At 56.3% G+C, this 14,123-nt stretch overlaps 1 protein-coding gene across 5 annotated transcripts; it reads right to left on the bottom strand.

The window, feature by feature from the left end:
• Positions 1-413: 413 nt before the first annotated feature.
• Positions 414-12,597, bottom strand: DUSP13 (dual specificity phosphatase 13). Of its 5 annotated transcripts, XM_014457099.2 has the most exons (8): positions 12,458-12,597; positions 10,605-10,812; positions 10,232-10,309; positions 8,171-8,374; positions 7,202-7,296; positions 3,456-3,629; positions 1,564-1,784; positions 414-869 (listed from the first exon to the last, which is right to left on the bottom strand). In XM_014457099.2, exons 2-8 carry the CDS (start codon positions 10,689-10,691, stop codon positions 667-669), a joined length of 1,062 nt encoding a protein of 353 aa, XP_014312585.2. In that variant the 5' UTR covers positions 10,692-10,812; positions 12,458-12,597; the 3' UTR covers positions 414-666. The 5 variants fall into 5 exon arrangements, with proteins under 5 accessions (XP_014312585.2, XP_023610839.1, XP_014312586.1 ...); XM_023755071.1 differs by lacking the exon at positions 10,232-10,309; XM_014457100.2 differs by lacking the exons at positions 8,171-8,374; positions 10,605-10,812; positions 12,458-12,597 and having other exon boundaries at positions 7,198-7,296; positions 10,232-10,237.
• Between the last annotated feature and the right edge of the window lie 1,526 nt (positions 12,598-14,123).

Below are 14,123 nucleotides of genomic sequence, written 5' to 3'. Positions count from 1 at the left end.
ACACATTGTTCAGCTGCCCCCACCCATGCACCTGACTAGGGATAGAACCCATGACCTTCCAGTGCACAGGATGATGCGCCAACCAACTGAGCCACACTGGCCAGGGCCTCATAGTGAAGACAGTGATGCCTCGAACTTTGGTCTTTACTCAGGCAACCTCGCTCTTGGTGATGGTAGGAGGAGGACAAGATGAAGAAAGGTCAGCTAATTCTCAGCACCTGTGCTCCACTCCTTCCTCTTGCACCCGAGGTCGGCATCACTAACTGATCCTCACCTGCCCTCCTTCTTCATGAAGCCTTGACAGGGCCTCAGACCCCGTCTCTAGGCTGCCACTGAATCAGAGCCGGCAAGCCTTCTGGAATAGCGTGGCCATCCCTGGAGTGAGCCACCGCCCCACAAACCACCAGAAGGTCTCTTTATTATGATGAACCTTTTATTATAGAGAGAGACTGAACTCTTTTGCATAAAGAATCTCTGGATTGGGTCAGGGAAATCCACCTGCTAAAAGGGCACCAACCAGCTCTCTCTGCCTCTGCCTCCGCTAAGCCCCACTTGCTATGTTCATCTCAAGGTCACTGGAAACAGCAGAGGCTGCTGTCCCCAGGGCCAGGCTGGTGGGTGGGGCCACGCTAATCAGAGGGTCAGGGCTCCTGGCTGTCCACCAGGTCAGAGTCGCCCCGTCTCCCGCCCCAGTTGGTTGTCCAGAACCTGGAGCTGCCGGAGGAAGCCCGAGTTGGGGCAGATATCACGGTGGGTCTGCACCGTCTGGATGGCCTGCACCAGTGTCATGTTCTCGTAGATCATGAGGAAGGCCAGGACGACAGTGGCGGAGCGGCTCACCCCCATGGCGCAGTGTACCAGCACGCGGCCTGCAGGGAGACCCGACCCAGTGTCAGTTACCTGCCCTCCTACTACCCACCCATTTGGGATTCAGAAGTCCTTCTGGCCCTCCTTCAGCCCACCTGTCACAGTGTCCTAGAATACTGACACTGTGTCCGGTGTCAGGTGGGGCAAATGAGGCCCAGAGAGGGAAAGGAACCGGCTCAAGGTCACACAGTAAGTTAGCGGAGGAGCTAAGGTTAGCAGCTGGGATTCCCCTCTCCTGGTTCAAGGTGCTTCCTCTGGCCTCCTTGAAACCTTGGGGAGTTGGTGGGGAGTGCGAGAGGAGGGTACTGTGGGAGTCCCCTGGGTTTGTGTCTCTCTTTCCGCCCAGTTCTGCCCTCTCCCCGTCCCTGCAGCCCTATGCCAAGGCTTCACTGTAGAAGCGTCTGCTCAAGAGCCTTTGCTAGGTCCCGTGCCTGCTACCCCCACCTGCTCTCTCACGGAGGGATATGGTTATACTGATGACCACACCGACCTTAGTTCTGTCTGTGATTGTTGGTGGCCAGGGAGTCTCTGAGGGCACGCTCACTAAATGGTAGTAGCTAATTGCACCTTGGGTGGGAGGGTGCTGGACAGGTTTGGGGCTCAGGACACACTTCCTATCAGTGCCGCTGGAAAATGGACAGCCCCGGCTCTCACCCACCCCACCTCCCCCCCACCTCCTCCTTCCCCGGAGCCCACCTTGGGGAACACTGAGGGCGGTTCGGATGTATCGGGCAACAGGCATGAAGTGGACACTGAGGTCAAAGAAGGGGTTGTCATCAGCCTCGATGCCATAGTACTCCAAGGGCATTCCGTGATAGAACTTGGCACCTGTGTCCACTTGAAACTTGCCCGCAGCAACATTCACAACATGGGTGATGCCCAGCTGGGCCAGCTTGCTCTTGTCCCGGGCTGCGTACCTGGAGGGAGGGCACAGGGGAGGCTGGGAATTGGGAGGTGGGGGCAGGTCTCCCTTGGGGGTCAGTTCTGGCTGGACTGTCCCCTTCCCTCCTCTGCCACTGCCATCAAGGGGAGAGGCGGGAACAGCAAACTGGTCCCAGGTGAAGGGTCTCCTCTAGTTAGAGTTCAAGACTCCCTTCACTCGGACCAACTTTTCTGGAGAGCATTTTGGCCACAGGCATCAAAAGCCTTTGCCCAGCCGATGTGGCTCAGTGGTTGGGCGTTGACCTATGAACCAGGAGGTCACGGTTTGATTCCTGGTCAGGACACATGTCTGGGTTATAGGCTCAATCCCCAGTGTGGGGGTGTGCAAGAGGCAGCCAGTTAATAATCCCCTCTCATCATTGATATTTCTCTCTCTCTCCCTCTCCCTTCTTCTTTGAAATCAATAAAAAATATTTTTTTTAAAAAATGTTCACATACTTTGTCCAGCAAGTCTCCTTCTAGGGACTTAAGAAAGAATCTGGGGGGAAATCACTAAATATCCTCTAATAGGTGGCTGAGTGTGTAAGGTAAATGACATACTATGCAACCACTGAAATAGAGTAGACACAGGTGAACAAGGAAGGGTGTTCATTAGCCAACGCCACCCCAATAAATGTAATTTAAAAAAGAAAAGTGCTCATGCTATATTGAGAACCTATGGAAAATGCACAATACAAAACAGAACGTTGTTTAAGAAGGTTTTAAAAATATGTAGTATGATTCCATTAAAAAAAGCTTTCAGTATAAAGCAGATTACAAAACAGGATTATAAAGTGATACCATTTGCTGTAAAAATAAAAACGAAATGTGAAAAAGCATGTGTGTGTGTGTGTGTGTGTGTGTGTGTATGCACTTTTTAAAAGTCAATAAGGATTTTATTACTGGTTATCTGTAGGGAGGATAGCATATTTGCCATATTGTTAACAAGAACCCTATTCTCTAAATATTAAGGAAATTTTCTAAAATCCACATATATTAGTCCATATGTTTAAATTTTAAGGAAAAAAAAGATAAGAAACAATGACTGAGTTCTACTCTCTCTATGTACCTTATGTAACTCGTGTGTGTTACCAGGACACATGTACCAGAATGTTTCTAGGATCGCTGTTCATAGTAGCCAACAAGTGGGAACAACTCAAGTGTTTGTATACAATAAAATGGATAAACTATGTGGTATCTGTACAATCAAATATTTTTACAGCAATGAAAAAATGAACTATACATAATAACATGGGTGAATCTTACAATTTTGCACAAATTGTGTCACGCACAAAACACACGCAATATGATTCCATTCATCTAACTTTAAAAGATAGGCTAAACTAATTATATAGTTAGGTATATGAACGGTAAAAGTATAAATAAAAGCAAGGAAATAATTATTTCAACACTTAGTGATTGTCCACAGGGAAACAGAAGGGTTCAGAAGGTATTTCTGAGGCACAACTAATGTCCTATTTCTTGACCTGGCTGGTGAAACTGTTCATATGCACTCTATGCACTTTTGAGTGTTCTACTTCCACAATTAAAAAAGTAATTTCTATAAAAGGGAAGAAACATGTGGAAAGAGATGATGGGAGGCCCCTGGAGGGCTCTGGGAGAGGCTCCCCTTCTGCTCCCCACTCTCCCACGTGGGTCGGACTTACGCATCTCCCAGGAAGAGGTTGGGCCAGACCTCGTCGATGTGGCTCAGCATGGTGGCCCGACGGACCCACAGCAAGCGCTGCAGTGAGGACAGCGTGGGCGGCTGGTAGGGCGACACAGAGACTGACCCGTGGATCTTGGGTCTCCGGAGGTCCTGCTTCTGCAGGGAATCCATCCTGGAACAGGGTGGACACCGCGGTGGCTAGAGGCAAGCTCCCAGAAGGTGGGTCCGGCTGGCCCGGAGGCCCAGGTGGTACTGGGATGGTGCGGGAAGGGCTTCAGCTAGTTCACGCGAGGTTACTAACCAACTCAGCTGGGCTGAGGCCGAGACCATTTCCCCAGGAACGAGGGAATCAACCTCTTGTTACCCTCTCTCCCACCCTCTCCAGAGGCCCTTGAGGCCAGAAACTTTGGCCAAGGGGTCCTTGGGGCTCCCTGTTTGTGGTGATGAGCCAGTGCAGATCCAACCCCTTAAGTCGCTGGTCACTTGGGACTTTGTAGGGATGGAGGCCTCGGATGGCCGTGGCCCCCTCAGCCTGGGCAGCTCATCTCAGCCCCCTCCTCTGCTACCTCCAGGGCTGATCTCCATGTTCAGGTGCTTGGAGAGCAGAGTCAGTCTCTGGAGTGAGGGGCCTGGGCTATGAAGGACATCTGTTGCATTTCCATATGGAATGAGCTAATGCCTCTCAGGGGCCTGGGACCTCACTGTGGTAGGTCCCTATTTTACTTGGGAGAAAGCTGAAGGTCAGAGAGGAAAATTGTAAGTGCCACCCACAGCCATAGGGCTGATGTGTAGCGAGGCTGTGGTTTCAATCCAGTTCTCTGACCCCGCAGTTCAGTCCCCAAGTCTTCCAGTTACTACCTTGGGGGACTCCAGAGAGTGGTCAACAGCCCATTCAACTCTACAGGGAGCCCGGCGCTGCGGGTACGCCTGTGCCTGTAAGTCCTGGGACTTGCCTCCTTACCCCGATGACTCGGGCCAGCGCTGCGGGTCAGGCCTCACCCAGTTGGGGTGAGTTGTCTCAGGAATCAGCTGGCTGGGGGGGTCCGGGCCCCTGCTGAGCTGAGTGGTCAGTGGCACCAGAACATGGGTCTGGTGTCGTCCTGGGAAGGGGTGCCTCTCTTGGCTAACTGACCCTGGTCCTCTCAACCAGTAACTAGGGAAGGTACAAACTGGAAAAAACATCTTTTCTCTTTGGCAGGCGGTGCTAGGACCAGAGAGAGAAATAGGCACCCAGGAGGCCACTGGCTTGGCCAAGCTCACCCAGCGGGCAGCCGGTGGGCAGGGCGGAAGGGAAGACCCGGCTTTCCCCTTCATCCCCCACTGTGACCTCTCAGGGCAGGCTGAGTGGCCTGCCACCTACCTAGGGCATGGTCTAGGGCCAGGAGTGGGGGAGTGAGGGCAAGGACAGAGCTAAGCACATGAGCGGAATGGGGCTGGGGCAGGTTCCGCCCAGAACACAAACGCTGTGAAGCGGCTAGAATTCCAGGCCCTCCTCTTGGAGCCCACGGGGTAGGGGGGGTGGGGGGTGGGGGTCTGAGAGCAGACCTAGGCCCCTGTAGCAGGGAGCACAGTCCCTCCAAACCCCATGCCTTCTCCATGTTGGGCATCTCTTTCAGTCTTGTCCACGTTTCTCCTCCCATGTTAAGTAGCCTGGTGTTGCCTGACTGAGGGGTCTGTAGGGGTCTGACCTGAGAATGAGAGGAGTGGCTGGGTGTGCAGCAACCACAGGGTAGAGAGTGGGGTAGTGTGTTAGGATGGGGTAAGCCCCCGGGCTCCAGAATCATCCAAAAGCCACACTGGGCTGGAGCTGCCAGCTGGTGCTTGAGCCCCAGGCAAGGCAGATGGGGCTTGGGGAAGTCAGGCAGGCGCGGGCTCAGGCCTCTGAGCTTGGCGTGGGGTAAGGCTGCCCCCCAGTGGCCAGTGGGTGCCTCGCAGCCCAGCTGTGTCTGGGAGTAGGCAGCCAGGCTTTGGTTGAGAGAGCTGGACCCTGCTCCTCCAGAGGCTCCTGGGCAGAGGAGGAGACAGCAGAGGGATCAAGGATCTGGGGTTCCTCAGGCACAGCCCCGCCTCAGCCTCCTAGGGGACCTAGGCCCAGGTCTCGAGAATGGCACCTTTCCCTTGGACTAAGGGGTACTCCTCGTCAGACCCCAGCTAGATGGATCCCCCACCTGTCTCCCCATCCCACTTTGCCAGCGGAGGCAGGCCCAGCCCCTGTGGGAAGTGCCTTCCATGTGTTACCTCGCAGCAGCCCCACTGAGGACACTGGCTCAGAGACGTGCACACAGATGCAAGCACCAGGCCTAGGAACACTGCCCACGTCTGCCCTCCTCCAAGGTCTGCAGGCTGGGGACAAACCCACTGGCAGCTCACTGTGGGCATCCCCTTGCCCAGTGACACATTCTTCATGCTCCAGACACAACCATGGACAGGGACTTGGTGGCTGCAGCAGCTCCCCCGGTTTCTGCCACCCACAGACCTGGACTGCCAGGGACCTTGCCTAACACTTCCTCCCAATCTCCTCGGCCACCTGAGGGTGACGCAGGGCCCAGCTCCATCAGGGACAGGGCTGGCTTGGCTGCTCTCCCCGTGCACTCCAGGCCTCCTTCCTGCATCTCCCCCTAAGCTAACAGATGCCTCTGTAGGCACCAGCTCTGCCTGCTGTTGTGTCACTGCTGATTACAAGTTCACACACTGTTTTCTGCCTTTGCCTCTCTCCTCCTCGCTATGTTGCTTTCCCGTGGCCTCTGTCTCCCACCCTCCCCAGGAGCTGGGCTGCTCCACAGCCTCCCAGCAGCCCTGCCTGCTGGTGGCCTCAGGCCAGGCCCCGCTGTCTCAGGGCAGCAGCTGTTTGCCACCCACCTCCTCGCACAGCCCCAGGAGCTATCGCCCTGCTCTCCCCTGCTGCTCACTCTCTCTGCCCCTCCTTCCCCCACAGGCTGACCAGGTGAGACTGTGGCCTCAGGACAGGTGGGGCGGGAGAGCTCTGAGGAGGCTGGCGAAGGAAGCCTAAGAGAGGTGTTCACGGGCTTCCAATGGTGAGCGGCCGGTGGGTTTGTCCCCAGCCTGCAGGCCTTGGAGGAGAGCAGACCTGGGCCTGGTGCTGGCATCTGTGTGCAGGCCTCTGAGCCAGTGTCCTCAGTGGGGCTGCTGTGAGGACCCCACGGGGTAATGAATGGAAGGCACGTCCCACAGGCTCTGCCTCATGGTAGCTGCCCAATAAACAGGACATCTTACTGTTGCCATCACCGCTATTATTACTGTTACCTATTCAAGCCGGAGCCATATCCCGGGAGAGGGCGACTTTCCACGGGTCAGTGAGGCGTGGCCTTTATCTCTGTGTTTCCTGATGTCTCTTTCTGTCACGATGATTATTGTTACATTCACCTCTCACTAAGGATGCACTAGGTACCAGCCAGAGCTAAGTGTTCACATGTTCTCATTGAATCCTCACAGTACCTTAGGAGGCAGGTAATATCACGATCCCCATTTTACAGGAAAGGAAACTGAGACTCGGAGAGATTAGCGATTTACCCAAGGTCACACAGCCAACAGCATGGGAGCCAGGATTCAAGCGCAGGTCTTTCTGACTCTGCTATGCTTTGTCTGTGCCTTTATGTGACCCGTCCATCCCTCAATCTAACCCAGTCCCCCTCACCCCCGCCACAATACACGCAGGCCCAGGTGCCCCGGCCCTCACTACCCAGCAAGCTCTGTGCACCCCCTGAAGGAGGGGCACTCACCCACCTGCGGGGGGATCTGGCCCGGGCTCTGGTCTTGTCTGACAGGCACGTTGTGCTGCTGACTTCCAGCCGCTTGTCTCTGCGCACTTGCTGCTGTTTCTATTTTTGATTTGAGTTTAATTATAAAGCATGATGTGCTGCTCCCCTCTCCAGCCTCTCCTGCCATTCCCCGCTCCCCCACTGGTCCCACGGCATGGTCAGTGCCACACCCAGCCAGGCAGCCGGCAGGGGGATGCCTGCGGCATGAGTGGATGTGGATGTTGGTTGTGGGCAGGGAGAAGGAAGATCAAATAAGCCATTTTAAAAGCTTCAAGGCGGGTGTGGAACATGGGCAGAAAGTTGAAGCTGGAAGGCTCCTCTATGGAGGAGGATGGGGAAGAGAGCAGCCACAATCACACACAAACCAGCGGGATCGCCAACATCAGGACCCAGGCCCAGGGCCTTTAGTTGGGGACTAAGGATTACATTAAGTTCTAGAAGACGCGGGCTGAGGGAAGTACGGGAAGACAGACAGACAAAGGGGTCAGCGGGGTTCAGAGCAGGTCTTCTGATGCCCTGGCCGGCTGTCAGAAGCTCTGTCCAGAAGCCCCTCTGCCCTCTGCCAAGTTCCTCCTTCCCCCAGAGACATTCTGACCCAGGTCCCACTTCCGTGTGGCCAGGGAAATGGTCCTTAAGGCGCCTCCTAAGGTTAACTGTGATCAGCTTGAGACCTTGGATTTGGGCCTATTAAGAACCCTCCCTGCTCTCCAGAGACCCTCCTCATATACCCAAACCTCAGTGCTCTTCCCACTCACTCTCAGGTACCGTGCGCACACACCTGTGCACCCCCCAGCCACACCTGCAGGGTCTCTGAAGTCTGAGCTCCAGGGAATAAGGCCCAGCCCCTGCTGGGGCTCCCTGAGCCCAGGGAGAGCTGGTGGATCTCCTCAGATCTCGTCCCCTCCTCCCCCCACCCCCCAGGGCCCATTCCCACCTGTGGGGGCTGAAGACAGTGGCTGAGAGAAAGTGCAGGCAGCCTGAGGAAGCGGAAGGAGTAGCAGGCTGTAGGCCGGACCCCGCACTGGGCTCTGATCATCTTCTGGGTGTCCACCTGGGCCAGAGCCCCCGGCAGCGCCAGCAGGGCCAGTGCCAGGGTGGCAAAGTGGCAGAGCCCCGTGGCAGGGAGCAAGGACCAGCTCTGGGGGAGAATGAGCTCCATGTTACAGGCAGGTAAGCCAAGGCCAGATTGGCTGGGGCCACATCATTGGGTCGGGAGAGGAGCTGCCACCCAAACCTGCTTCTGCTTTGAACCCCCTGGGTAAGGCCAAGAGGGCACCGGTGCTGGGAGAGATGAGGAGGCAGGTTTGGGGCCCAGGGCTCACAGCCCCTCATTTTGCAGAGTGCCCAGCCCCAGGGCTGCGGGGTACGGCTGCACACCCCACAACACCCGGGGCTCCAGTTGCACAGACTATTTGGGGGATGCACCCCCAGGAACTGTGCAATGCTGTAGCTCAGGTGACTCCCCCAAAGCCAGCTGCCTGAAGGGAAAATGCTGAGGTTTTGGGTCAGGGTATTTGAGAGCCTCAGGCCTAGGAAGTGGGGTGACGGGGCATGATCAGAGACCTGCTGCTCTGCCAGGCTCCTGAAGCCTGTTTAGAGGAAAGAGCAGGGCGGGAGCACGCATTCCGGTCCTCCTCTTGGCTCCCCGTGCCCGCAGAGCTCACCACAACAGCTTCCCACTCAGCTCAGCCCCGGGCCTAGGCCCAACTCCAGCTATAACCCTCATTTCCTCCCATTACACTCACCCCCAAATTCCAAACCTAGCCCTCCGTCCTGCCCTAATCCCCATCCCCAAGATGCTCACCCTCCTGACAGCATGTGTGAAGGGGTCAAATTGCTAATGTGCCCCTCCCCACACTTGGTTGAGCTGGCTATGTATTCAAAGACCAAGACAGCTCTTCTGAGTGGGGGCCGGGGAAGGATTCAGGCCGTGCTCTTGGCAGGAGGAGAAAGCTGTTGCTCTTCCAACTATCAGGAGAGCCTAAACCAGCCACCCACCCCCACCGGCAGCTCCTGTGAGCCAGTGGGTGGTGCGGCACAGCCAAAGTCAAGGTTGAGGAGAGCTGAGGGAAGGAGCTGGCTAGCAGGAGCTAGAGGCAGGCTCAGGGAGTGGACAGCACCTCTGGAGGCCTAACCCCCCAGCTGATGGCACTCACGGGAGATGTGATGTGGGGAAGGCAGGCTGCTGGGACCAGCCGGGGACAGACCCAGCCTGGGCGTGGTGGGAGAAGGGCAGTGGGGAAGAGCTGCTTACTCTGCAGCTCCCTCACAATCCTGGTAGCACCCAGGAAGAGACACCCTGGCCTCCTCCCAGTGAGCTGGAGGAAAACCCAGGGCTGATGCCAGAGAAATGGAGGCAGCGTGTTGCTGGGGTAGCCCGACTCTGTCCACTAGGCAGCTGGCGGGCCTCCAGCAGGAGGGGAGGGGCTTGCAGAGGGAGGTGTTAGGGATCTGTTCCCCTGTGCTATTGCTCCAAATGCGCTGAACACAGAACAGGAGGCAGGTACATGGAAGCAGGAAGGAGTCTGAATAGACTTCAGTAAGACCTGTATGTCCTAAAGGGGTCCCAGAACCAGAGAGGAGGGAGATTAGGGAGAGTTCTTCTATTGATCTGAGATCAGATTGGGTGGGGGGGGGGGGGGGGGCAGGTAGGGCGTGGGGTGCTGGGTCGAAGGAGAGGATGGATTGGCATGATGACAGGAGAACTTCACAGCAGCAGGGCTGTGTGAGGAGGTCGTGGCTGGCGGCAGCACCTGTTCTCCTTCGATGGTGAGTCCGGGCTGATGTGAGAATTCACTAAATTTAAGCAATAGCTGCAGCCGCACTTTCCCCCAGAGCTGAAGCTGTGGGAAGATTCAGACAGACCATGGTTCCAGGACTGGCTGGCTGCTGCCTTGGGCGGTGGGGGGCGGGGGGCGGGGTAAGAGAGCCACCAGAGGCCTTTGACCAAGGAGACATCGCAGGTTAGCATCAAGATCAGGTAGGAAGGCCTCACCTCTCCCATTTTTAAGCTTTCCAGCCCTTTCTTTCCTAGTTTTTCCATCCTCTCTGGGGTCTGAAGAACCTGGGTAGGCTGGGAGAGAGAGGTTTATCTTGGCTGGGCCCTGATAAGGCCTTGGGTTGGTGAGGGGAGCCCAGCAGGTTGGAGAGCGGGCCAAGCCCCCTTCCACCCTCAGTTCCAGCCAGGCAGCCCTAACAACTACGCTCACTGTCCCCTCCCATGTTCCCCACCCACCCTCCCCTGACCTTTCACTTCCAGCCCTCATTGGCCTCCCCCTTCCTGTTCCCTGCCCAGCTCTCAATGGGCCTCTCACTTCTAACTGCACCCAGCCTTGCCCCCTTGTTCCCTCCCCCTGCCCAGCCCTCACCTGGCCCCTCAGCTCCGGCCTGCACCCCGCAGCTTCTGGTCCAGCTGGCAGAGCTGGTGAAGGAAGCCTCGGTTCTGGAAGACCCATCGGTGCTGCCTCACGGTGATCACCGCCTGGCGCAGGGACATCTGCTGGCGCAGCATGAGGTAGGCCAGGACCAGAGTGGCGGAGCGGCTCACGCCTACCACGCAGTGCACCAGGACCTTGGCTGAGGGAGACATCCTGGTGAAAGAAGACCCTTCCCCACCAGCAGGCCCACCCAGGGGCCCAAGTTCCTCTCCCCGCCCTGCCGTGGGTGTACTCTGTGACAAGCCCTGGCCAAGTCATTCAACATTTAGGGACCTCAGCGTCTTCATCTGTCAGATGCGTAGACCAGCTCCTACTTAGCCTCATGGAACTTGCCATTACGTTTGGTGGGATGACGGTCAAAGTGGACCCCTTGGGCTGGGGCCCAAAGTCTTATAAGTCATGGCTCATAAGACCCTCCATGAACTGGCCCCACGGATCCCGCAGCCTCATCTCAGGCTGTCCCACCCCAACCTTCAGCTCTAGCTGTGCGCGTAACTTCCGGCTCCTTGAAGCTGTCATGGTCTCTGGCCTCCAGCCTTAGCACATGCTCTTCCAACTCCTTGTAACCCTTTCCCCCTGCTCTCGGACTGACTAACATCTACTACTCATCTGTCAGGGCTCAGCTTCTTTGCATAGGCATTCCCGACCACTCATGGGGGCGCCTGAATCATGGAGCAGCTCATCCTTTTTGCACGTGGCCCAGTGACTACTGCTGCAGGGGGGAGTCACCCTGCCTGCCTGCTCCTCTGCGCTGAGCACCCCTGCCCTGCGCTCCCTCAGCTCTTCACATTTCCCCACTCCTGTGCGTAGCACTCGTACCACTTTACGCTGTGACTGTCTCCCCTCCAAACATAATGACAAGGTCCGTGAGGGCAGGCACCCTGCCTTGTCTACGCGTGAATTCCCAGCATCTAGCTCAGTGCCTGGCACAGAGAAGACAGTAAATAGCTGGCAAGTGGATGGATGGAGAACAAATGAATGTCAAAGTGTTTTGAATATTAAGAAGTGCTGTGAGGCATAGTCTTGTCTCTCCCATCACGCAGTTGAGAAACTGAAGTCCAGAGAGGGATGCTGGCTCGCCCAGGTGCCAGTGGCAAAGGCCAGAGCGCTCACCCAGGATAAACACAGCCCAGCTTCCCCCGGGGCCCTTGTTGTCCCCTGGGTGCTAGAAGTTTTGTTTTGTTTTTCCATTTGAAAGTACTTTGTGGCATAAACCAGACATCTACGTACCAAACGGCAATTTCTGAAGGCTGTGTGCTACAGAGAAAGAATTGTTTTTGCTGTTTGGGAGGCCTGGCTTCCAGGGCTGCTCCTAACCGTAGCATGGTCTTGTATTCTAGGCCTCAGTTTCTCCATGTGTGAAGCTATGCATAAATCACTGGAGCACTGAGCAGACATTTTTTTTAAAAAAAAAGCTGATGGCTTTTTAAAAACTAGGGTGGTTGGGGTCCCCCCCTAAGGCCTCCGGGAGGACCCAGTGCAGCTCTCTGTGGCGAGCGCAGCGCCTCCTCCTCCCTTTCCTCCGGGTGCCTTTTCCTTGCTCCCTCCTTTCCCTGGGCTCCCAGGGCCCTTCTCTGGCCTCTGTGGCTTGTTTCCTGAGCCCATTTCTTCCCTGGCTCATTTCTACCTCTGTGACTTTCTAGATAAACCTTCTCTTACAGTTTAGAAAAAAAAAATTGTTTTAAATAAAAACCAGGGATGGGAGGGCACTGATGTTTGAAGGGAAACTGGACATCCCCCCAGGACTGGACAGGACGGATCTGAGATCAGACCCCAAGTCCTACCCCCAGGTGTGCTGAGGCCGCGGTGAATGAAGTCAGCTGCCGAGGAGAAGTAGGCACTGATGTCGAAATCGGGGAGGTCGTGGGCTGGCACCCCCAGATAGCTCACGCTGCTGCCGTAGAAGTCAGGGCCGCCCTGACAGTAGAGGCCTCCATGGGCGGCGTTCAGCACGTGGGTGATGCCCAGCTTCCAGAGCTCGAAGCGGTTATTGGCTGTGGCCCTGGGGAGCGGAGGAAGGGGGCTGGAGGCTGGCTGAGCCGTGGGGTCCAGGAGGGAGCCCCCTATGTCAGGCCCCCTACTTCAGAGGGATGGAGCCATTAGGGTCCAAAGGAAGGCGGAAGGAACCCAGCCAGCTAGAGCTGGATCCACAGCTCCCAGGGCCACCCTCAGAGCTTTTGGTGGGAGAGCTGGTGGGATAGGAAGTTATCTGTAGCCCCTCTTTGCTTCCTGAGGCCATGCGCCCCTGCTGGCTGGGACAGAAAGGAGAGGATTGCCTCAGCCCTGGGACTTAGCTGCCCCGCCCTTCCTTCCTGCCCCATGCCTTCCCACGCGCTTCCTGCCTCTGCTGGCCACTACCTCATACCTGCCTCTACTCTGCAAATGTTTAGAGGTGACAACTTTCCTGATTCACCTTTAGTCAGGCTTCCTCGCCCACTGTGACCCAGGAGAGAGGCTGGGGCCAGGAAGGGAAGCTCTCTGTCCAATCCATTTCATACCCCATATCACCATTCCCCAGGCCTCTGCCCCCGAAACTCCCCCATTTTCCTGGATATGTCAGCAGACTCCAGGAATTTCTGGGAGCTCCCCTTTCCCGCAGGCAAAGTCCCCACTCCCCCTGGTGGCCGCATCTGATCACTGCACTGTCCCCAGCACACAGGACTTCTGGAGAAAGTCCCCGGGCCTAGAATCCTCAGTGCAGAACTATGTCTCCGTGTTCCCATCCCGCTCCTATCTCTGGTAAAGAGCCCAGGAACTGTCTGTTCTTGTTCCCACCCCTACAGCCCTTAGGCCAGCTACTACTCACGCATCTCCTATGTAAAGGTTGGGCCAAACTTCATCTGCCCGGTTGCAAGAAGAAATTTTCCCCGCCCGCAGGAGCTCTTCCAGTTCCACAACGCTGGGGCTAGGTGTGGCTCCCGTATCTCCCCACAGCTCTGGGAGCGGGGCCTCAGCCATGGGCCAGCCCACCCACGCCCCTGTCTCTGCAGTCACTCCTCTCTGCCTCTCCAGGGTCATTTCTCCGGCAGGAGATTGGCAGGGACAGGTGGGACAGAAAGAAGTGACTCAGCAACTCACCGGGGCCTCCGGAGGGAACAGGACATTTTCTTCCCCAAGTCACCCCCGCCAACCCCCAACTCCACTGACCACATGGAATCAGACATACCTCTGCAAACCACTTTATCTCTGCACCTCCGTTTCTTCACCCGCAAAGTAAGGATAACTGCACCTACCTCAAAGAATTGTGAAGATTTGCCCTAGCTGGTTTGGCTCAGAGAATAGAGTGTTGGCCTGAGAACTGAAGGGTCCCGGGTTCGATTCTGGTCAAGGGCACAAGGGCATGTACCTTGGTTGCAGGCTCCTCCCCAGACTGGGCCCTGGTCAGAGCTCCTGCAGGAGGCAACCAATCGATCTGTTTCTCTCACATTGATGTCTCTCTCTGTCTTTCCT

The sequence above is a fragment of the Myotis lucifugus genome, unplaced genomic scaffold (assembly GCF_000147115.1).
Source record: "Myotis lucifugus unplaced genomic scaffold, Myoluc2.0 scaffold_69, whole genome shotgun sequence".
Taxonomy (NCBI): Eukaryota; Metazoa; Chordata; class Mammalia; order Chiroptera; family Vespertilionidae; genus Myotis; species Myotis lucifugus.
Note: the sequence above shows the minus strand (reverse complement) of the source record. Positions and strands in the feature narration are given on the sequence as shown.

Excerpts from the sequence above, each read along its gene's own strand:
- DUSP13 (XM_014457099.2), bottom strand. The coding sequence starts at position 10,691 with ATGGGTCTTCCAGAACCGAGGCTTCCTTCACCAGCTCTGCCAGCTGGA. Across the intron at positions 7,297-8,170 it reads ACTGTCTTCAGCCCCCACAG|AAACAGCAGCAAGTGCGCAG; the intron begins GTGGGAATGGGC and ends AATCAAAAATAG. Across the intron at positions 1,785-3,455 it reads AACCTCTTCCTGGGAGATGC|GTACGCAGCCCGGGACAAGA; the intron begins GTAAGTCCGACC and ends CCCTCCCTCCAG.